Source organism: Lutra lutra, chromosome 2, assembly GCF_902655055.1.
Source record: "Lutra lutra chromosome 2, mLutLut1.2, whole genome shotgun sequence".
Lineage (NCBI taxonomy): Eukaryota > Metazoa > Chordata > Mammalia > Carnivora > Mustelidae > Lutra > Lutra lutra.
This window is the reverse complement of record NC_062279.1, coordinates 160,154,248-160,178,751: the sequence shown is the minus strand read 5'-3', so window position 1 is coordinate 160,178,751 and position 24,504 is coordinate 160,154,248. Positions and strand designations below refer to the sequence as shown.

General features: G+C 37.6%; 1 protein-coding gene across 6 annotated transcripts in view; it reads left to right on the top strand.

Annotated features, from left to right (window-relative positions):
* PPARGC1A (PPARG coactivator 1 alpha) overlaps positions 1-16,095 on the top strand; it is a 654,192-nt gene extending 638,097 nt beyond the window's left edge. For all 6 annotated transcript variants that reach the window (XM_047719019.1, XM_047719014.1, XM_047719017.1 and 3 more), the window contains 3 exons: positions 5,846-5,967; positions 6,300-6,451; positions 12,078-16,095. In XM_047719019.1, the coding sequence (XP_047574975.1) occupies positions 5,846-5,967; positions 6,300-6,451; positions 12,078-12,181 (378 nt within the window). In that variant the 3' untranslated portion in view covers positions 12,182-16,095. The remainder of the gene's footprint in view (positions 1-5,845; positions 5,968-6,299; positions 6,452-12,077) is intronic.
* Positions 16,096-24,504: the final 8,409 nt, after the last annotated feature.

Sequence of the window (24,504 nt, the reverse complement as noted above, 5' to 3'; positions counted from 1 at the left end):
AGGGTATGGTGCTGGTTATCTATTAATTCAGATCAGTCATATAATGAAAGGACAAGCAAAGGAGAAGCTCAAAAAGGAAATGAAAAACAATGTTAAAATCATCTAATAATTGATATTTTATAAAATTAGTCTTTGCTACCTTTGTCTTGTCGTATATATTTCTGTCATTTTGTGTTCCATGGGAGATGATTTAGGAAGTCTTTATACTTTTTCATTGCTTATGCATCTAAAAGTCTTTATCCAGACCAGTCTGACTACAGCAAATCTGAGAGTTAAGAAAAGGTTGATAATTAGTAGTTACTGACATAGAATCCTATATTGTGGTTGACCATTGCCATTGTTTTGGTTGCTCCTTTCCTCAATTTTCCACCAAAATCTTTTCTCAAGAACCACTTCACCCTCTACCTTCCTTAGCCTCCTAGGCTTACAGTCATTCAGGTTAATCAGAACTCTGCAAGCCAGAGTTTCGTACTTAATGTCTAAACTGTCACTGCTCTCATTTCTTGTGGAGTTCTAAGTCCAGCTCCATTTGCAGTCGGTACACTTTCCTGCCAGAAAACATGATAATGGGATGTTAATTTAAAGGGCAAATCTCCACATTAGGATATGGCTCAGTGCTCGAAACCCAAACCAAGTGTGTCTGGGCAATGACAGTACCACTTCATTTCACTCTTCCCTTCATCAGTCTGCAGCCCAGGAGCCAGGAACAGCACTTCATCATGGATAATTATCAGCTCCTTCCAAATGAAAAAAAATGTAATTTTTCATAGTTGTTATTTTTGGAGAAAATAGTTCTCTATCCAAACCTCTTTCAAGAGATACTTCCTGTGGATTAGAATATATGTTCTATAATTAATTGAAGCTCACTATTTTGAAATTATCAATTTTATTGGAAGTTGTCCCAAAGTTTCTGTCTTTTCAGTGTGTTTCCTTGCACTTAGCCCTAGTAGACTAGCCTGGATTTATTCACATTGATCCAACCTTAGACTCTAAGGAAGAGTATTCTTGGGTCGTACTTGGAGGCAAGTACCTTTGGAAAACTGATGCTGTCATTTTGTTTCTCCCCTAATAGTGTCCCCTAGTATTAGACACTTACTGAATGCCTACAGAATTAGATAGTGTAATCAATACTAAGAGAAAGAGAGAAAAAAAAAACACAATTTTTTTTGACATTTTGTCAAGGTTTTGGTTTTACTTTCTGTCCATACTTGCCTTTTCACAACCATCTCCCCCTCTCACTTTATCTTTTAGATGGAGGACCTCACTATACCATTCAGCTTTAAATGACATAGATTTTCTCCATTCATCTCACATATAGTATTTGGGATTTCTTTGGAATTTCTGAGGAAGTTGGGTTGGTAGCTAATCTGGAAATGAATATAAATCTTTCATGGCTGAAGCTGACATACAGTTTCCTTAGTATACGAGAAAGAATTTTTACATTATCCTGAGTTGGAAATGTAGAATAAAAGTTCTGAGAACCAAAATCTAAATTAGCAGGCTGTTCCTTGTTGTTTCCTAGCATTGCAGAGCATTTTAGTGAGATCACCCTTACAGAAGCATCAAGCACACTACTTGGCGTATGTTAGAATTCAATAAATGTTAATCTCCCTATGAAATTCCCTTTCTCTTAGTCAAATCCCTTTTACCAAGACTAGCTTATTAGTTGATGAGAAACAGCCATTGTATGTTTTCCCCAGCTAACTGGGAGGCTCTGTTCTCTTTTTGATGAAGATTTTGATAATGCAAAGTCAGTTAATTTCATTTCATATTTTTCTTTATTTATCTCTCTGTATTTTGATGTAATGCTGATTTACTATACCTGTTAATGCAATATAAATCTTCGATTTTGTTATCCACCCCATCAGCAAACTAGCTTTTGTGAAAATTGAAGAAGCTAAAAGATATTTGATGAATGTTCCATCCTCCTCAATAGTGAAAACTGGTCTGAAAATCATTTTTCAAGGAGCTTTTTCCAAAGGTTTAGAGTTCCTCCAAGCCTTTAAGAAGTTGAAAATGTTATTAAGCATTTTGATTTCTTTTCCTTTCATCTCCTGTTTAGAAATTAATGTCTTGAAAAATTGGCTGCAAATGTTAAGGTTTTTTTAAAGATATGGAATCTATTCATCTGTCTAATAAAACCGCAACATGTTAAAAATAATCGGCTCTTTGCTAGACATTTTGGCCAATCTTAGAAAGATTTTTGTCTTTGCTTTTAGACCTTCAGATGCCTTTTAGTTTCATTTTTAGCACTAGGAAAACCAAGCACTCTAATCATTTTCTAAAATGAGAATTTCAGCATGTATTCAATCTCTGATCTTTGCAAGGAAGCAAGACGTGGTTCCATTCCTGTGTTTCATAAAAGGAGATGATAGACAAATAGGTAGTTTATGTGATTGTGCACCAGCCCTTGGGGTTTCTGTTTTTCCCATCGAGATTGTGTCTTCTTTTTACTGCAGAATGTATCAGTATCCGAAAAGGTCCTCTGGTTTATCTTCTTTGTAGGATCATTGTTGCATACAGTTTTGTATAAAGAAGCAATTCAGAGACTGTCCCAATATGTCTGCATATGGACGTGCATATGGTCGATTTTAGCTTTAACTTCAAATTTCCTTGAATACGTAGGCTGTGTGTATTCCCATAATGGTAGTTGAGCAATTTCTTTGTGATGGTTCAATTTCTTTCTCTCTCTTCTGCATTCCCCCCTCCTTTTTCTTTATACAGTAGTAACCTTCCTAAAAAGGCCCATTAAAAGCAAAAAAAAAAAAAAAAAAAAAGAAAAGAAAAAAGGAAAAGTAAAAAACACCCATGCAAGCAGGCGCCACAAAGTTTAGATAATGTCCCATCCCATTTCGCTGTTTGGTTAGAGATGGCTGCGTAAATAGAATAGAATGTCGTGTTCTGACTCCCTTACAACACTGTATAACACTGCCCCAGGAGAGCTCGCCATGCCTTTATACTTAATGATCTCCAGGATGTGCTGGGTGCTCTGGAACAATGCAATTCCAGCCTTCAGTTGAGATGACATACAATCTACATGGAAGTGAACCAGGCAGTCGACTCTGTTGGCTTTACTTCACCAGATCAATTATTTAGGCCGAAGCCTGTTGTCAGAGGAATTGTGTTTTACTGAGTGTCTCTGTGGAGCCCCACCTCTGATTTTCAGAAGGCATTTCAAGAGTGAGAGCTCTGCAAACATGTAGTTACTCCATTCTTCTTCCACTTAACCTATAAAACAAATCATAGAAATCTTTGTCAATTCAGTCAGCTGAGCTACCTAGACAGGGTTTTCCCTGTGATTAAGCAGCAAAGCTGGCTTTCATTCTCCATTGTCTTAGAGAGTCTCGGAGAGTAAGGATTACATGTAGGCATACGGGCGAGACTTAAAGATGATCAATTGATTGGTGATTGATCGAGTTTTTAGCAAATATTCATTGAGACTCTGGTATGTTTCAAGTACCGTTAAAATACGGTAGTTGAGAGGACAGATGTGATTTTTGGCTTTCAGGAATCTTTCACTGTAGAGGGAGAGATGGACCTAAACAATGAATTAATGAATTAACTATTAACTATTTAATTACAATTGGGCAGAGAACTATAAAGGAGAAATCATGTACTGTAAGAACAACTAATAGGAAGCCTGACCTCATCTCAAGTCTCAGAAGGAAACGATTTTTGTGTTCAATGTAATTTTAGACAGTACATGTATGTTGGTGAAGGAGAGGGAGAGGCAGTGTGGGGAGGATCTTACAAGGAGCAAGGGGACAGCTGGCGTGAAGTCCTGGGAAAAGAAAAGGAGCTCAGTATATACAAGGGACTGATAGGAGCTCAATGTGACTGGAAAATAAAGGGAAGAATGGGAAGTGAGAGGAGAACATGATGGACAGGTCCAGACCATGCAGGGCCTGATGAGTCCTGTTAATGATTAAGGAATTTCCTCAAAGTTATATGAGGCCACTGATATGTTTTAGACAGTAATTGACATTATCAGATTCCTGTTTCCTTAGCAAAGGTTATTCAGATTGAAGTGAAGGAATAGATTGGAGAAGGGCAAATATAGACAGAGGATCCAAGTTGAGAGGCTGCTATGCTTGTCCAGAAAGAGATGCTGGCAGCTTGGTTTAGGGGCGATGTAAGAGAAAAAGATGTGTAGGAGGTAAAATTCAACAGGGCTTAACAAGTGATTGGATGTCTAGAGGGTACTCTGGAGGAGGCACTCAGGTTTTTGTCCTGAATACCTGACTGGATGGTGCTAATTTCACTGACAAGAACATTGGAGAAAGACCCCTGGGGGAGGGGGGACTGGAGAGCTGGGTTTGGGGAATGTTGGTCTAGTTTGAAGTGCTCAGAGGACATCCAGACTGAGATATCAAGTAGGCGGTTGGCGACTGGAGTCTGAAGCTCAGAAGAACTTCTCTGATGAAAACAGAAATAGGAGCGTTGTGTACAGTAAGAGAAGATGAGGCGATAATCAGATCACCTAGGAGAGTATAAAATAGAGTAAAAAGCTCTATTAATTGCTTAGTTCTACTTCACAAGTGCTTATTGAATTCCCTTTGCCAGGCCCTTTGCTAAACATTGGGAATATGAAAAAGAAAGACTTCTGGGAAATAACATAAAGCATCTCTTTACCATAAGCCCAAATTACTCTTTACATCACCCATGTCAGGATACTCTCAGTACATCCAGAGAAAACTCTTGGGCAAATCTATGCCTTAGTTCTGTGTTTCCTAGTCTCTGCTCCCATCTCCTGAAGGCTCTGCAACCCTAAGCTCACTTCATTCTTGTTTGTTCTTAGTAGATGTAGAGATGAGTTGGTAAGCGCATGCCTTATATTAAATCCTTCTGTTCTTGAAAAACCTTCCCTTGGTTTTGAGAGACATCATCTCCTTTGGCCTTGTCTTCTTAGAACAACCGATAGAGGACTGCTTCTTGTTACCAAGAAAGGTTTTTTACTATTTTGTGAAAAAGGAGTCCCCCCTTGGGCTATAAGATATTATTTCCATATTTTGTAGGTTATAAATTGCTGATGACTTTCAGATTATGATGATATTGACTCCATTTGTGAAAATTAGGCCACACCCTTCTAGTCTGTTCCTAAAATAAGATTCACTGGCAAAGTGAAATTTATAGCCTCTTTTATAGCTCTGATTCTTCAGAGACCCATGGCTTAAAATAGCCTACATTTTAAGACTGTATTTTTCAAATTATTGTCTTTGGACCACCTGCATTGGAATCACTAGGGTGTGCTTATTAAAAATGAAGATCATTGAATTGTCTTTTTCAATAATTTGCATTTTTAATAAGGATTCCAGGTAATTTTTATTTATACTAGAGTTTAGAATTGTTGTTTTGAGGGATGTCAAAATTTGTACATCTCACTATGAGAATCCTGAGTAAAATGAGAAGTTAAGCAGTTTTGTGAGATGGGTGAGTTTCTTACCAATATGGAAGATTAAGAATCAAGTCACAAGGGTTACAGTACTTACCAGGGATCCTTCAGCTGTCCAGTGATAAACAGATCGCATTTCCCCTATTTCTTTTGGAATATATCAAAGCTCAGGAGAGAAAAGTGCAGAGCTGGGGAGCAAAAGCAGAAGAGAGTGAGCGTCAGAATAGGGCACATGGAAGGAAGAGTGAATGCAGAACACGGAGAAATGGATGCTAAAACATGGGTCATGTATCATCTTTTCATTCAGTTTTAGTGGATGTTTTGCTTTAACTGGCATGCTTGTTGGGTTCTCGCTATGCATGATTGTCCATTTAGGTATGTTGGTAGAGGTGCACCTTCCTTCCTATCTCCAGAATTGGCAAAAGTCTCTCTTTACTCCCACCCCCTCCCCAGGAAGAACGCCGTGTGATTTATGTGGGTAAAATCAGACCTGACACGACACGGATGGAACTGAGGGACCGTTTTGAAGTTTTTGGTGAAATTGAGGAGTGCACTGTAAATCTGAGGGATGATGGGTAAGAATCTTCAAGATTATTTCTTGTTTAGAAACTGACATATGTAAAAAATTATAGCCATAAGATTGCTAGGATGGGAATGCTTTGACAGATGACATGTTGAGTTCAGAACCTTATTTATTTTCTTTTATCCCTATTTATTAATCTTTCTAGTTGAGATTTCCTGTCCCAGAAATAAGTATTTAGCTGCTTGACAGGACAATCACACTGATAAATGGATGCAGTGGTTCAGACATTGGCACCGGCGAAGTCTTCCAAAGTAGGAAGGGTTACAGGCATATATGTTAATGCTTTCTCACAAGCTTTGAACCTCTCCTCTTTGTCCATTGCAGAGACAGCTATGGTTTCATTACCTACCGTTATACCTGTGATGCTTTTGCTGCTCTTGAAAATGGATACACTTTGCGCAGGTCGAATGAAACTGACTTCGAGCTGTACTTTTGTGGACGCAAGCAATTTTTCAAGTCTAACTATGCAGACCTAGGTATGGATTTTATTGTATGTGGAATGAGGAATCCATAATGGAGGGCTCAAAATGGAGCAGATGTAAACCGTGGGCATATTGGGTTGGACCATCACTTTATTTTGCTGGAGGGAATATTTGAATACAGATTTTATCTTATTTTTAATTTTTTAAAGGTATAAGACAGTTTCAGAAGAAAAGGGCTCGGGTTTTGGCAGCAAAAAACAGAAGTAAATTCTTTGTACTGTCTTCCCAAATACTGAAGTCTGCACTCTGTGTGTATGTGTGTGTGTGTGTGTGTGTGTGTGTGTGTGTGTGTCTTTGCATAGGTTTGCAATGTGTTGTTGCTTTCTGTGCCTGCCCTGAATCCTTCTGTATAAACCTTAGCATTAGCATAATTGTCTTATGGAACAGAATATGCAAAAGGATATTCTGGTTCTTTTTTCCTTATTATCCTACAAACTCTTAAAAATGTTAAGATATTTTCTACAAATTATACCTTGAGAGAAGAAAATATAATTTTATGCGCTAAATCACATTATACTTTCTCTAAAAAAAAAAAAGAAAAAAAACTATTTTTTTTCCAGTGTTTTCATATGCTAGGCACCGTGCCAGGGGCTCTGCAAACATTTTTTTAAATTTAATTACCAGAACGATCCTGGGAGGTGGTTGTTATTATTATTATCTTCCTTTTATAGATAAGGAAACCAAAGCATTTGTAAGTATTTCTTTTTCCTGTTCTAAAACTTATACAGATTCAAGGGGTAAAATTTGGAAAATATAAAAAGTATCAGGAAAAATAGTAATATCACCCATCAGCCCATCACCTAGAGATCTGCTGTGTGATTTACAGTCCAGTGTTTTGTCTCAAGATGTCTAATTTCTTCTGGTTGAGGTCACATAATTTAGATCTATCAATTCTTAAATTTAGCTCTTCTCAATTCATATTAAGTAAGTTCATTTTCTACTGTATTTGTGGGATTGAAAATAATTTATTAACTTTTTTAATGGTTGCACAGTATATGTTAGGTGAATACCGTTACATTTAATCATTCCATTATAGCTAAACATTTATTCAATTTTCAATTTTTTGGCATTATAAATAATGCCAAAATGGACATCTTAATTTTCTTCCCAATTTTAATTTGGTCCCTTTGCATTCCATTCCCTATTTAATGCACATATTCTAAGACTTTAAATCCTTTGATGAAGAAATGAAGGAAGGGAAATGGCAAATGTCTGGTGCACCTGATGTAATTAATTTAAATCAATTTATAATAATCACATAAAATTAACATATAAATCTATTCCTCAGCATTACTATATATCTGTCTGCACTTGCTTTAGCTTGTATAAGGAAAGAAATGAATACCAAATACAGGGATTTTTTTCTCCCCTCCACCAAAGTGATATCTTCCTAAAGTAATTGATATAGGTGGTGTGCATTGTTCAGGGGGAATATGCTATAATTCACTTCACAAGCTAAATAGATAGTATGAAGCAGGGGGGAGGCAGCTGACTGTCAGAGAGATAGAGGCCTGGGGATGAAAATATAAAAGGTGGCAAGTCATTTGTTCAAATGTTAGCTGATAAAAACAGTCAAGACGGATTGAAGTCTTAAGTTGATTTGACTTATTTTCTTCAGTGATGAAGACCAGGGTGTTTCCAGTCTTTCAAAATTTCTAGAGTTTAAAATAAGCTACCTAGAGGGGCCTTCAAATCATGATTCATCACTGGGAGAGGGAGGATTGGATGGTATTTCCAAATTGAACCGGAGCCTCCCTGAAATATTTCCAAGAAGAATGCTTCCCCTCTTGTTATCTTTCTGCCTCGCCAGCAGCAATAGAAACTTCGCCGTTGCTAAGCCGGTTCTGTATTTTCTGAAAAGTATGTTTGATGTGTATTGTACTAGCATGGGTTTTTCCAATTCCCTCAAGCCCTACAATTTCACGAAGGGTAGTCGATCTGAGCATGGGCATGGTGTAGTGGAAAGAGCCCTGGCTTTGGAATCTTACAGACCTGGTTTTGAAACCTGACTTAGCTTCTGACCTTCAGCAAACAATTAAGCTCTCTCTGACTCTGGTTCTTCTTTTGTAAACTACCTCATAATTTTGTTGCAAAGATTAAATAAATGTTTGTGATGTGGTTGGCACAGTATCTGGCATAAAGTAGGTGCTCGATATATAGTAACTATGATTATAATTTTAAAAAATGATGGCAAAGAGAAATTAGAAATGTCAAGTTATTTTGAAATGAAAGGATCAACATCAGGATCCAGATCTGGAACCAAACAACGTACATTCATGTGTGTCCTGTATTTGTTCCCTGAAGAGTTCAAGTTAAATGCTTCAGGGGTTGACCAGTGAATTTGGTGAACATGAGATTTTACTGGACATTCAGAGGGATTGGGAGCTCACATATATGTGTGTTGAGAGTTAGTAAAAATGATGTGATATTGATTAATTTTACCAAAAGAAAAGTGAACTATCATTTTAGTTAGATTGATTTAATTGATCTTTTTTATGTTTTGCTCCCCAAATTAAGTGAGCTTACATATCCTTCTACCATTGGGGCCACCCAGTGACTACCACAATGCTATTAGTTCAAAATGTGATGATTCCAAGTTAATATTATGGTCAGTTTTATAAGTGAGACTCAGGGTTAAAGGGACAATCAAGGTTACCTAGGTAAAGCCAGGATGTAAGCCTGGTTTTTATGAATCTGTAATCTGTGAGTCTATCTGTTTACTGTCCTATAAACAGATGGATCTTTCTCAAAGACCTCAATGGAAAAATCTTAAAGATGAAAGATAGAAATTAAAATAGGACTATAGGACCAGAAGAGAAGGATAGGATCAGTATTAAGAATATGATCATGTATTCATCAGGAATTAGTTATGGTGCAGAACTTATACTTAAACATACAAGAAAAATGAAATAAGTAACATTCATCACAAAGTCTTTACTAACTCAAAATATGTATTACATTATCAGTATCTCAAATATATATATAACTTTATATATACCCTTGGCATTCATTGGTAAATCATCCCAGGATCCCAATACAAAGGTTTTTCAACCAGTTTTTAAAATGTTGGTGTTCAAGATTACTACATTAATTCAACAAATTCTAATATTAGTACCTGATTTGTGCCAACAGTTCTATGGTGGTAAGAATACAGTTGTATTGTGCTGTGTTTTTATTCATATGGCATCATTATTTATAACAATTTATTTTTAAAAAATAATTAGAGTGGCTTTTGGCTTTTTCCTGTCAAAATTCTATTATATCTTACTTACATTGCAATATCCTTTGGTGGCGTAGATGTTGTTGTCTCAGGAACTGCATGTAAGCGTGTATTCATACAACAGAAAAGATGTGCGGATATCTACTGTATGACATAATCCGCCTGTGCAAGTGATTATAGCTATGTAAATACCAGCTATCATATTCCATAATGAAGAAATTCTTGAGATCCACTGTTTCCATTTTATTTTTTTGCTAATGAAAATATGGAAACACTGAAATTCTGGATTTGATATAGAGTAACCCAAAGTTAAGACATTTTGAATATTCTCAACATGTTCTTCAAGGAAGGATCTGTATGTGTGTTCTTTTTTCCTTTTTTTAAAAAGATTTTATTTATTTATTTGAGAGAGAGAGAGAGAGCATGAGTGCAGGGAGGGACAGAGGGAGAAGCAGACTCCCTGCTGAGCAGGGAGCCCGATGCTGGGCCCCATCTGGGATCCAGGACTCCGAGATCATGACCTGAGCTGAAAGCAGATGCTTAACCGACTGAGCCACCCAGGCACGCCTGTATGTGTGTTCTTGATATTTCTGTGCTGACCTTCATGCCACACAGACTCTGGCCATCAGGAGGCTCTTGTAACTTTATTTGCAATGCAAGTGGAATTCTGGTTTCAGGTTAATCTCAAGCAATGAGCAGGACTTAGCATGTGTGTGTCTGTGTGTCTACAAAAAAAGACTTTGATTGGAATGATAGCTGCTCATGAGGCTTTAGTGATATAAGCCAACTGCTCATTTAGGCTATCTGTGAAGGGAAGGTTGGAAGCTGGTGTAATTTAAGAATTGACTATGTGAAATATCAATGAGGAAAGATTGGCCATTTTTGTCCTGTCTTTTATGTCTGAGCCCCACTGTACCTGCTGCTCTTACCTGGAAAAACTTGGTCGGCAAAAAGTCAGTAAATACAAGGGATTGTAAGAATGAAAGGAAAAAAAAAAAGTGAAGGAATTTCCTTGTCTTTAAATCTAAGATGGCTAAAGTAGTTTGAAGCCAGGGCAAAAAACCAGCCTGGTGCTGGAGAGCTTGGGAGAACATAACCTTTTCATCCAAACAGCTTGTGAGGTCAATGAGTGTGCTGCCATATTATCTAATCCTATACTTTTCTGTCACTTTGGACATTTCTGTTTTGTAACATTCTGGATAAAACACAGAACTGTTCATCTGTTAGTAGGATTGGTAATACTTCCCAGAAAGGACTGGTTTTCCCTTCAAGTAAATGCTCTCAGGAGAATGAATTTATTTGCAAGAGGCTTTCTATTATATTTCTAAGATGTCTTTCCTCCTTTGCAAGACCAGCAGAAATATTTGATTTTTTTATAAATGTCACAGGAGAAATTCCAGAAATATTTAGAATCAGAATTTCATTTTATATCTGTCATTGCTGAAACATGAATATTTTGTTAAGGGGCTATGTGAAGTATGTGGAACTTCTCACAGAAGCTGACTTGGACTAGTTCAAAGAAGACCATGGTTTTATTTATACCTGTGTATGTTTCCTCTAGTACTAGTGAGGTTGACTTTGCCTTACCTGGGCATGAAGTGTTTCCCTAGACCTTCTAATTTGGGGTGAATTTTATTGCTGGGGTTATCCCAAGATACTGGAATAGATAAGTGGATCGTATATTCCTCATGACTGAAAGGAGAGCAGCCAGGTGGCGAGTAGGTGAAGTTCTGATGAGTCTCTCCCTCCCACTCACCTGGCTTTTATGCTCAGTGAAACCAATCCCGTTGAATAGGAAAATTAGTTCCAACTTCCACTCTTACCACTTCACTTGAGCTGTTGAGGAAACTTGGGTAAATCATTTAATATGCCAGGAAGGAGGCAGGACATGGTTATTTTTAAAGTATATTGATTGAATACACTTCTATTGATTAGAAGTATTACAGTTTGTTCTGATTACCTCCCAGGATTGTTTATGGCTAAAATGAGTCAAAAAGTAGTGTTTTGAATGCTTACCAGTCCCTACCCTCTGTAAACATATTGCCTAATCTTATACTCTCTCTTCTTTTCTCTCTGTAAACATATGTATTTTTAAATATTTATTTTTATGAATTATATATAAATTTATAAATATAATACATTTACATATAAATAATATAACAATAAAATATTGGATATATATACCCTCTGTAAATACATATATACATATATATACACACGTGCGTGCATATAAAATAAATATACCCATAAAATCTATCAATCTATCTATCCATCAATAAAAGTTGGGTATATTTTTGGAAGTATATCAATTGGATAAGTTGTTATTGAGTCAAGTAATCTTCAATTAGACGATTGCACTAACAATGAGAGTGTGTCTAACCTTGCTTTGGTTTCTTGCAGATTCAAACTCAGATGACTTTGACCCTGCTTCCACCAAGAGCAAGTATGACTCTCTGGATTTTGATAGTTTACTGAAAGAAGCTCAGAGAAGCTTGCGCAGGTAACATGTTCCCTGGCTGAAGATGACAGAGGGACGGTGAATACCTCACGGGACAGCGCGTCCTTCCCTAACTGACTATTGCAAGTCATACTTAGGAATTTCTCCTACTTTACACTCTCTGTATAAAAAACAAAACAACAACAATACAACAAGAACAACAACAATGGTTTACATGAACACAGCTGCTGAAGAGGCAAGAGACAGAATGGATATCCAGTAAGCACATGTTTATTCATGGGTGTCAGCTTTGCTTTCCCTGGAGTCTCTTGGTGATGGAGTGTGTGTGTGTGTGTGTGTGTGTGTCTGTGTGTCTGTGCGTGTGTGTGTGTGCGTGCATGAACACGCTTGATTTGGGGGAAGTATGTGTGCATAGGAGGGGACTGGGGGCACCTGACCAGAGTGTGCCAGGGCAAACCACTTCAAATGGCAGCAGTTCCATGAAGACACACTTAAAACCTAGAACTTCAAAATGTTCATATTCTATTCAAAAAGAAAAAAAAAAAGCATAAATTCAAAAGGAAAGAAAACTAACCAACCAACCACAAACCACCCTAAAATGACAGCCACTGATGTCTGGGCATCGACCTCCGTACTCTGTTTTTTAAGAAAGTGCAAAATCGACTTGAAGCAAGCTTTCTCTCATAACATAATGGTGATATGACAATCCCGAAGAAACCACAGGTTCTATAGAACTAATATCCTTTCTCTCTCTCTCTCACTCTCCCTCTCTCCGTCTGTCTCCTGCGCTCTCTTTTGCTCTCTCCTGCTCTCTCCTCCTTTCCCTCACTTTCTCTTCCTTTCTCTCTCTGTCTCTCTCTCTCTCTCTCTGTCTCTCTCTTTTTCTTCTTTTTTCCCTCTTGCAATGGAGTCTGGGTGGGAGAGGATACTGCGGGCACCGGAATGCTAAACTTTCCTAACATTTTGAAGTTTCTGTAGTTCATCCTCTCTCCTGACACCCATGTAAATGTCCAAAATGTTGATCTTCCACTGCAAATTACAAAAGCCTTGTCAATGGCCAAGCGTGCAGCTTATTCAGTGGTTTTTTTTCTGAGGAGCAGGCACGGTGTTACATTACTCACGAGAGTTGGGTAGAACTCTCTGGTATGTGTTCAGATAGTGAAATTGCTACATTCTCTGATGTAGTGAAGTAATTACAGATGTTAAATGGAGTATTTTTATTTTGTGTACATATATACAACAATGTTCTTTTTTGTTACAGCTATGCACTGTAAATGCAGCCTTCTTTTCAAAACTGCTAAATTTTTCTTAAGAATATTCAAATGTAATTATGAGGTGATACAATTATTGTACACTAACATATTTAGAAGCTGAACTTACTGCTTATATATATTTGATTGTAAAAACAAAAAAGACAGTGTGTGTGTCCGTCAAGTGCAAACAACAACAAAATGATGCTTTACGCACATCCATCCCTAGGTGAGCTTCAATCTAAGCATCTTGTCAAGAACTATCCTAGCCCCCTAAAGGTATTAACCACTTATGCGATATTTTTCCACATTTTCTTGTTGCTTGTTTTTCTTTGAAGTTTTATACACTGGATTTGTTAGGGGAATGAAATTTTCTCATCTAAAATTTTTCTAGGAGATATCATGATTTTATGTAAAGTCTCTCAATGGGTAACCATTAAGAAATGTTTTTATTTTCTCTATCAACAGTAGTTTTGAAACTAGAGGTCAGAAATCTTTTTAAAATGCTGTTTTGTTTTAATTTTTGTGGTTTTAATTTGATACAAAATGCTGAGGTAATAATTACAGTATGATTTTTACAATAATTAATGTGTGTCTGAAGACTATTCTTGAAGCCAGTGTCTCTTTCCCTTGGCAGAGTATGATGATGGTATCTATCTGTATTTTTTACAGTTATGCATCCTGTATAAATACTGATAATTCATTCCTTTGTTTACTAAAGAGACATATTTATCAGTTGCAGATAGCCTATTTATTATAAATTATGAGATGATGAAAATAATAAAGCCAGTGGAAATTTTCTACCTAGGATGCATGGCAATTGTCAGGTTGGAGTTGAAATGTTTCATTTGGGAAATTCAGCTTTTGCAGAAGCGGTGTTCCTACTTGCACTAGCCTGGCCTCTGACGTGACCATGATGTTGTTCTTGATGACATTGCTTCTGCTAAATTCAATAAAAACTTCAGAAAAACCTCCATTTTGAGCATCAGGATTTCATCTGAGTGCAGAGCCCTGGAATGGAAGTCAGTAAAGTTTGGAGTGTGTATTCAAGTTTCTAAATTGAGATTCGATTACAGTTTGGCCGACATGACTTTTCTGGAAGATGTGAGATACCTACTACTTAATCGTTCTTTTCCTTTCTCTCGCCCAACACAATCTTATAAAATGGATTTCACCCCCAGGCCAATGCAGCTAATTTTGATAGCTGCATTCATTTATCACCAGCATATTGTGTTCTGAGTGAATCCACTGTCTGTCCTGTCGGATGCTTGCTTGATTTTTTGGCTTCTTATTTCTAAGTAGATAGAAAGCAATAAAAAAAAATATGAAATAAAAGAACTTGTTCTGCGTTACGGCAGTAACATATCTTTAATCCGCCTAATTCTTGTTGTTCTGTAGGTTAAATGCAGATATTTTAACTCTGTGTGAACGCCAAACTAAAGTTTACAGTCTTTCTTTCAGAATTTTGAGTATCTTCTGTTGTAGAATAATAATAATAATAATAAAAAGACTATTAAGAGCAATAAATTATTTTTAAGAAATCAATATTTAGTAAATCATATTATGTGTTCAAGGACCAGATGCGTTCTCTACTTTGCCTTTAAATTTTTGTGATCCAATTTTAAATACATTCTCCTTTTTGCCCTGGATTGTTGACATGAGTAAAATACTTCGTTTCTTTTCTTACTTATCAAAAGACAACACTACAGATTTCACATTGAGGATTAATTTATCCCCACTCTGGCCTGACAAATATCGTTACCATGAAGATAGTTTTCCTCCATGGACTTCAAATTGCATCTAAAATTAGCGCAAAGAAAGAATCACTAACCCATCTAAATAGAGCTTTTTGTATCTTATGCAGACCCTGTGGGTAGCCCATCAAAATGTAAACTGTGTTCCGTTTATTTTAATTTTTAATTTTTTTTTGGAGAGAATATTTCAAATGAACACATTCACCCCATCATCACTGGAGGCAAATTTCAGCATAGAACTGTAGGATTTTTAGATGACCGCAGGCCAATGCCTTCACGCTGTGGTAAGTACCACATCTACAATATTGGTGACTGAACTGGTGCTTTAGAAATGTGGGTTTGTTGTTTTGTTTTTGTTTTTTTTTTAAAGAGATGTAGCGGAATAATTCTTCCAGTGCAACAAAATCAATTTTTGCTAAACGACTCCGAGAACAACGCGGTTGGGCTGTCAACATTCAAAGCAGCAGAAAGGGAACTTTGCACTATTGGGGTATGATGGTTGGGTCAGTTGAAAAAAGGAAACCTTTTCATGCCTTTAGATGTGAGCTTACAGTAGGTAATGATTATGTGTCCTTTTTTGATGGCTGTAACGAGAACTTCAATCACTGTAGTCTAAGACCTGATCTATAGATGACCTAGAATAGCCATGTAATATAATGTGATGATTCTAAATTTGTACCTATGTGACAGACATTTTCAATAATGTGAACTGCTGATTTGATGGAGCTACTTTAAGATTTGTAGGTGAAAGTGTAACACTGTTGGTTGAACTATGCTGAAGAGGGAAAGTGAGCGATTAGTTCAGCCCTTGCCGGGCTTTTTTTTCCACCTGCCAATTCTACATGTATTGTTGTGGTTTTATTCATTGTATGAAAATTCCTGTGATTTTTTTTTTAAATGTGCAGTACACATCAGCCTCACTGAGCTAATAAAGGGAAACGAATGTTTCAAATCTACTTCTGCTTTTCTTATTTATTGTAACAAAACTACTGGCCTGTTTCTCAGATCAGTACACATGACTTGCTTATTATCATTCTGTTTCCTCTCTGGATCTCCCTCCCTTTCTCTCTGCTTCTCCACATTCATGGATGGATATCGGCTCTAAGGTAACATAGACCTTCTGTATTTAACCTTTTCTTCTTTCAAGTGACAAAGGTGGAAGTGGTTTCTATAATGAGAGATGACATGGGACTTTAGGAAATGAATTAACGCTTCTTCTGTACAGAAATTGTATATTTTTAAGTACAAGCCATTGCCCCTAGTGAGAATCCTGCTGAGTATTCAGCTTAGGAAGCAATTCTGTAGATGGATTGTACATGTTGCAAAGATTTGTAACAGGATGCGGCTCCCATCGTGTCTAAGTCATATGGGATGAGCTGATAGCTGCGGACACAGCTTGCTGTCAGGATGTCTGTCTACTGTGCCCTACAGGTGACTGGTGGTCCGATGACAGAGAAGAAAGTGAATGCACTTGTGTGGGCTCTGCCATCACCCGACTTTAGATGGTCGTCCCACTCCCAGCCACCTGCATTGCAAGACCCACCATAAACATTGCATCGGGAAAAGGGGCTAAATATATCCCAGCCCTTGCCCCCCATCTCCTAGAGAAAAAAGGGTTTGTAATTACTGGAAATTTGATAGAGCTAACAATAGTACATTGAAATCTGCTACATAACGCAAGAAGTACTGCTCACTGTTCTATTTCTATTTTGTACGACTCTAAGATTTGCCAGTCGTTTTATCAAAACCAAAAATAAAAATTAACATTATCTTACCCAAATAGGACCCTCACTTACAACTGTGGCTACTGAGCACACCTGGTGGATTACCCTCTGACTTATCTCCGTCGATGCTTACAATGAATACAACATTTTTAATCTTCTGCTTGGACCCAGCAAGGACATTAGAATAACGCAGGTCTTTCTTTTAAAGGGTTAACTTTTTACCCTTAAAAACCTTTTGAGAGGAAAGAGGAAATTTGAAAAAGGAAGAGTAGTAGCCACTGGCCTGGTACTAGGATATTCTGATTAAAAATAAAGGATTTATTTCGTGTTATCCTCAAAACATTAAATCACTTCCATCCTTGATGATACTAATGGCAAAATAATTATTGAAACCAAAATTAGGCTGATAAAAATAAATGAACACTGAATATGAATAGTTTGTTTAAAAGGAGCTTGTCTCAATTCAAAAGTCCTCAAAACTAAATCTGTCTAAACTGTACAATGTGATATTCGAAATCCCTTTTCAGCATTGCTGGTTTTCTTTCCATTGTAGGATTATTTAGCTAATCATTGGATATAATTTATAGCCCTAACAACATTATTATACTCATTTGACACTACTGTTACTAGCTACACAGTTGTAATTCAGCATTAATTATAGAATATTTTAACCAAAGCATACTTTTTGCAGTATTTGCTTTATATTAATCTTATATTTTGCCATTCTTGTTGCCATTCCTTGTTTTTAAACACATTATACACCATTATAAATCAATCTTCGTACTTTATCAAACAGCAGAGAGTAATAAAGAAGGTCACAACTCATCGAGGAGTTCCTTGGAGGTTTGTAACATCATGATTTAAATCTCAGAAAGATTTAATCAAAAGCTGAATTAATCCCTGGGGGAAAAGATGCTATATAGATTCTATTGATGGGCACAAAGCAGCCTATTTCTTTTCATTGGTCTCTGTTAACACGCTGGGAAAAAGAAACAGTTTTCTGCAGGAAAGAAAACAAGACTTCCATGATGGGGGAAGTATAATATGAAGTGCGCTTCATGCAATGTTTCTTCTCTTTCATTCAGAATGGTCGGTTTCATTCCGCTTACCCTGGCTTTATGTGTTCTTCTAGTGCATGGTTAGGTTAAATGTCCTCTACCCCTTGTTCCCCCGCATGTATCCCATGTGATTCCAGTAATTTCTGCAAAGTCCCAAAATCTCCACTCCAGTCAAGCATGTGGAATGTGTGGGTCACCTGAGCTGGTTTCCAGGTCTTCTGTTGTGACTGCCCTGGGGCAAGTTCTCAGCCATTCAGGAACAATGGAAACTTGCAGGAAGAAATGATCATAAAATGAGAGTATTTCTAGGACCAGTTTCTACCGAAAAGCCTATCCTTCTATGACTAGAATGTATACTGGAGATAAGAGGCCATGACTTTCCCATAGACCTCTTTTCCACCCATAATTCCTTAGGAATGTGACCATATTCCTGTTAGCTCAAAAACCATTACTTACCATCAGCTGACTTATAGAAGGGGCAAAGTGGAATTAATTAATTGAAAAAAGTGAGAGAACTTTTAGAGGAGAAAACCAAATGATCCTATAATATTTTCATGATTAAATTAAATGAGCATAATTATACATGCACAAATGCACACCAAGGCATTATTATAATCGAGAACCTTAGAATACGATATTGTTTCAAATTTATGCATATAGCACTTACTGAAGGCAAGGAGCTGGTGTGATATTTGAATTTGCATATTGACCATTTTCATATATTTTCATATTTTAATTTCTAGTAGGAAGAAGCTGAATTATTAGGAAAAATCCTGGGATGATTTAGAAAAAATATTGTGCTTCTGCTCGTTTTTGAACATCAGGGACACTTAGCAACATTATCTTTTTTCCCCCACATAGTTTTCTGTGATGGATTTTCAACAAGATGACATCCAAGTGAAAGTTGAAATTAAATGGGAAGGAAAGAATGTTAAGTGGTAAAATCCTAAATAGCTTATTAGACTACTTAATTGGAGGGAATTTATTTTTGCTGCTGTTAGGAACTCTATAGTCAAGCTTCTCTTTAACAATACTAATTGATGGGGAAAAAAAAGTAGCTATAGTAACATAGTTACCCCATGATACCCTCCGGCAGATCGTTTAAGGGAATTCACAGGTACTTCTCCTTTGATTGACTTCGGTGTTGTTGAAAATCAAGTCCTGTCTTCATTCATATGGTTGCTTTCTCCCTTCACTCCAAAGCAGGCTCCTTATTTCTACCAGAGATGCCCAGTGCACTTAAAAGACCTGAAAGGCAATGAGACCATGCTTGTTCCCAGGTTAAGCATTTAGCCGGTTTTCGGCTTGATTGCTATACCATTCCATCAAGTGGCTAATGTTTCATAGTGCTTAGAGGTATTGCCCCCATAAGCACTTCCCTATTTGTTGGCAGGAATGTGTACACTACCCTAGAATAATGATTAATTAGTCTGCTTTCTAGAGAAGTTTAAGTTAGTAAACTGGTCACATAGTCTGTGATGTCACCATCTTAGTTTCATGTCAGGTAACTTAATGGTCAAGTTGAATGCATGGCCTGATTTTCCTCCAATTAGCTGCCTGCATAGGATAAACATCCTGATCCCCATTCAATAAGCTGCCTTTCCCAGGGTCAGCAATCTGAATTGCAGTTCAGACCATCTAACAAGGAAATAATTGGAGGAAAAGCAAAAATTGGAGCTCACCACAATGTTTGGCCTCAGTGTATAAAGATGGGAAGTACCTGTGTATGGACTGACATTTTCCAATTTTTAATGGCAGGTTTGGTGGCATACAAAGGGAGTGCCAGTGCACGCACCTGATGAATGAAACAATTCATAGAGAGTTCATAAGAGTTTCTTTGTCACATGGTACCGGGGTCCCATTGAGCCACCTTCGGCCATGGCACACCATGGCAAAGACTAAGACTAGAAAGGTCAGCTCATGAGAAGACAAGAAATAAATAGAAGGTTAACCAAACACATTTGAACTTTGGGTACAAAACAAGGTTTGGGCAAAGATTCCCCATCGTTTCTTATTTGCTTTTCATGCCGACTCATTCTGTGGGATTCTATAAACAAAAGAGGTGATTGTACAAGTGAGACAGTAGAGCTGTGAAGAAGATAATGAACTTTATAATGCTGGTTCTGTTTGTGAGCATGGTCATGTGTCAACTACACAGCAGTTGGCTTTTACTGATCTGATGTTGCTCAGAGGAGTTGACTAAAATCCTGTTTCTGGCTCTGGCTGCTGGATTGGTGGAAGGCTTTCAGGGATTTCCATGGCCAGGTTTTTGGATGGAACTTTTCAGCTTTAATTTTGTGAAATGATAAAAAGATCCCTCTCAGTGCATCCAGTAAACAATGCTTTTCACGTTCCAATAGTACATTGAGGAAGACCCCCTTATTTTGCAGGACTTCCACCTCAGGTGTGATGATAGTACTTCACCTGATCTGTTTTCTCTAAACATCTTCATTTTAAATGAGATGAATCTTCCTGTTGCAATGAGAAGACTAATGCGGAAAGCTGTCCTCCATCTGAAAGTCCAAGAGTTGCAGGGTGGGATTGAAGATGATGATGACCATGATGAGACAGCTGACATTTACTGTGGGATTATTATGTCCTGGCCACTTCACTTAGCTCTTTATGTGAGTTTTCTTCATGAGTCCTCCCACCTGAAAAATGGAGTAGATCTACAATTGTTCCTATTGCATGCATGAGGAAGTGGAGGTATAAAGAAGTTAAGTAACTGCCAAGATCTGAGCAAAGTCCAGTTCACCCCAAAACTGATTTGATTATCTTGTTACATATAATGCCTCAACAAATAAAATATAAATGCCCTGAAAAAAACACAGTTTCCATTGGAGGTAATTGAAAAGTTGGGGTGGTTTTGTTGTTACCATCTGATTGAAGTCAAACTTAGCATATGTTGCTTACATTCATTGAACTCTTCCTTTTTAAATTTTTTTTAAGATTTTATTTATTGAGAGAGAGAGAAAGAGAATGTCCATGTATGGGGGCAGGGGCAGAGGGAAATGGAGAGAAAGAATCTCAAGCAGACTCCCCTCTGAGTGCGGAGCCTGACAGGGAAGCTCAATCTTAAAACCCTGAGATCATGACCTGAACTGAAATCAATAGTTGGATGCTTAATCAACTGAACCACCCAGGCGCCCCTCACTGAACTCTTCCAATGGGTCAGAAACGAAATTTGGCTCTAAAAGCAAAAGGAAGAATTAATTGAGATCCTACTCTACATTCTAGCTGGCAATATAGTAAAAGAAAAATAAAATAAGTATTTACAACAGGACCTTCTTTCCAGGACCCTTAGTGTGTGCATGTGTGCATGTGTTCTGGAATGTCTATTACCATATAGCCAATGTCTATGAAGGTTAAGGTCAGAGATCCTCAGACTTAATGGACAAAGATGGTAAAGTGCTATGATCGCATGGCATACAATATGATTTAGAAAGACTGGTAGCCAACTTAAAAAGAAGTAGACCTCCTCCCTACATTAAAATGTATTTGGAGGGGCGCCTGGGTGGCTCAGTGGGTTAAGCCGCTGCCTTCGGCTCAGGTCATGATCCCAGGTCCTGGGTTCGAGCCCCACGTCGGGCTTTCTGCTCAGCAGGGAGCCTGCTTCCTCCTCTCTCTCTGCCTGCCTCTCTGCCTACTTGTGATTTCTCTCTGTCAAATGAATAAATAAAATCTTTAAAAAAAAAAAATAAAATGTATTTGGAGGCTTAAATTGGCACACTATCACCACTTAGGCATTAAGTAACAAAATATTTTATAGCTCTTAATGATTTTACAAACACTAGAAATTTCTGGTTGAAGGCTGGGATATATGACAAACAATAGGCATATTGACTAGTCACCCTTTAACAGGATGCTTCCTCATTCCTCTGGTTATAGTCATTGTTATCTTGAATATCAGCTGTTCATGAATGACAGGACCTCCTTAAAATTTTTCAAGTGTATTTGTCTGGATATGTCTCTACAGTGTTAACCTTTCTACAGTTGGGTCTTACGATTACCATGGAAATTGATCACTAGACACTCACAGTCCCAGTTTATGGATGGTCTTTTTGGGGGTAGTGCCCTTGTTGCCTCTAGCACTGATAGTAGGGAAAAGAGGGCTGGGTTTCCAATACTGCAATATTTGGGCTCCATTTCCAATTCAGTTGTCAAGCTCAGTGAGGTGGGTTAAAAATCATATGTAAGAAAAAGGGGGGGTAGCTGATCAGGGACTTTAGTCTTTGGAATTCTGTGAACCTTAAAGAGCTCAGGATTCATGGTATCTATGGTGAGAGAAAGATGTCTGAGAAATGACGAACAGTGGCTCCAAAACAGGTGTTGTCCTGGACTCTAAAAAATGTTTTTAAGTTTAATTAGAAGATACTCAAACACATAAGTTTGTAAAATAATCCAATAAAGCCCTGTGTATCCACTTCCCAGATTTATAAGTTCTTAAATTTTACCCTGTGTGCTTAACGTCTCTCTTCAAACAAATCACATCCTGATCACCTTCTCTTCTCAGTAGTGACCCATCTCCTCTGGTCGGTGTGCATTATTCCCCAACCATTTTTTTCCCTTTTAACTACATTTCCATATATCCAAAATTAAGATGCAGTATTATTTTGTGTCTTTTGAAAATTTACATAATGTTTTTCTACTGTATGTATCCTTTTTGCTATTTGCCAGTGGTGCCTTTTAATGCAAATGCAATTAGAACAATTCAGCCCTGGTGTAAGCCAGAAGGAAATCCTTCTTTCCAGGTGTTTGGAGTTGCCTTAGCAGCTGCTCCAACTGTCCCAGCTAATCATTCTTCACAGTGTTCCTGACATTCATCCTGGTTTCCTATTTATCACTTTGGCTCATGGTTAAGTGCATTTATGCAATATCTTTAAAAATCTTCGACCCTTGATCCACACCTTCATCTTGCTTATCAGGTGGTTATAAAGTTATTCCAAGGAAACAGGAGGTCATAAAATCAGAAGAGAAGATGAAAACCCATACCTAGGTTTTTGTTTTGTTTTGTTTTTATAGGAGAATGGATTCTTTGATTTTCCATCTTAGCTAAGTCAGAGATTTTTGTCAGACTCCTAACCTTCCCATTCCCATATACCCGTGAATGGCCTTGCCCTCTCCAGAGAGGACATTGGGGAGCCCCAGCACCAAAAAAATTATTTCTTGTAATAGTAACTGATTAAACTAGTTACCAGCTGGGGAGCATGTTTTAGCACTTAAGTTAATTGAACTGTTGCAAACTAAATATGATTCTAAATTGTTTCAGTATTCCAAAGTACTTCATGCGTGCAGATAAAAATGAAAAAAAAAATCGGTTTAAATGTGCAAATCAGGCATACAGTGCTGACATTTAGATCTATGACCTGATAACTCCACAGTAGGTACCTTGAAAAATTTTGTGGGCTTTTTTTTTTCTTCCTTTGCTGAGCTCTCCTTTGAAACCCCTGAACCACTGCTATATCCACTACATATTCAATAAGTGTAAGTCAGGCTGCAATCAGAAGGGGTACTGTCTGCATCAGGGTTTTCTAACCATTTTGCCCAGAAAATAATCTTTTGGTGATTCATTTCACAAGCCAAGTAAGAAAGGAATTGTTGAAAAGAGGTTGAGTTTAATAGAAGAAATGCAGTATTTTATTCTGGAAGAATCTGTCTTGAATTTGGTTCTTGAATTTGCTTGGAGGGCACCTTTTTCCTTGAGGTGGTGGCCTTTCGGTGTTTAGGACAACTGTACACAATGAGTGTTTAAATTCAGAAAGGAAGTAGTTCTAGAGTATATCTGGATGGTAGAAGATGCTACTTCCCCATCTAGTATGTCCCTTCTTCTAATGTCTCCCCCATTATGCAACAAATACATAAGGATCATTCCCCTTCCAGAGTTTTCTGTTGCTTTGCATTTCTAACCCTCTGCATAGATCAGGCCGAGGGTTGGGATTGAATGGGTTGAGAGGCTCAGATGGTCTGTGAACTCCTTGGCAGCTTAACAAATCATGGTTGAGTAATAAGTTACACAAGATCCATGGCAATCCTTACATCCTGCCAAGGTCGCCCAGCCCTCTCCCAAAGGAAACCTACCGGTAAGACTAAGTGAAATGCCGTATCTGTTGACTTCATAGACTCTCACTGAAAAGACAAATGAAATTCAAAGGATTATAGAACTAACGTCACAATGAGGGTCTTCAAGGACACAAACAAGGATACTGGGAATCACAGACGCTAAGTTCCTGGCTTCAGGTCACGGAAGGGTAGAGCCCTAGTTAGAATAGACTGCCATTGTACCAGCAAAACCACAGGTTGTTGAACACCCTACAATTTCAGAACACGAACCAGCAACACAGGGACAGTATCAAACTCATGCAGAAGAAACAGAGTCCATTAGGACAACAGGGATATTGACTGACCAGTCAGGTGTGGCCAGAAAGGGAGGCAGAATCAATCTTATTACAGATTAGACCGTGCACCCATAGTAAGAGTTGTGAGACCTGTGTACAGGTTTTCCTTCCACAAAATATCTCTTCCATGGCTTACAAATTATACTTAAGTAATCAACTTTCAGTGGTCCCTTTATTTTTAAATTAAA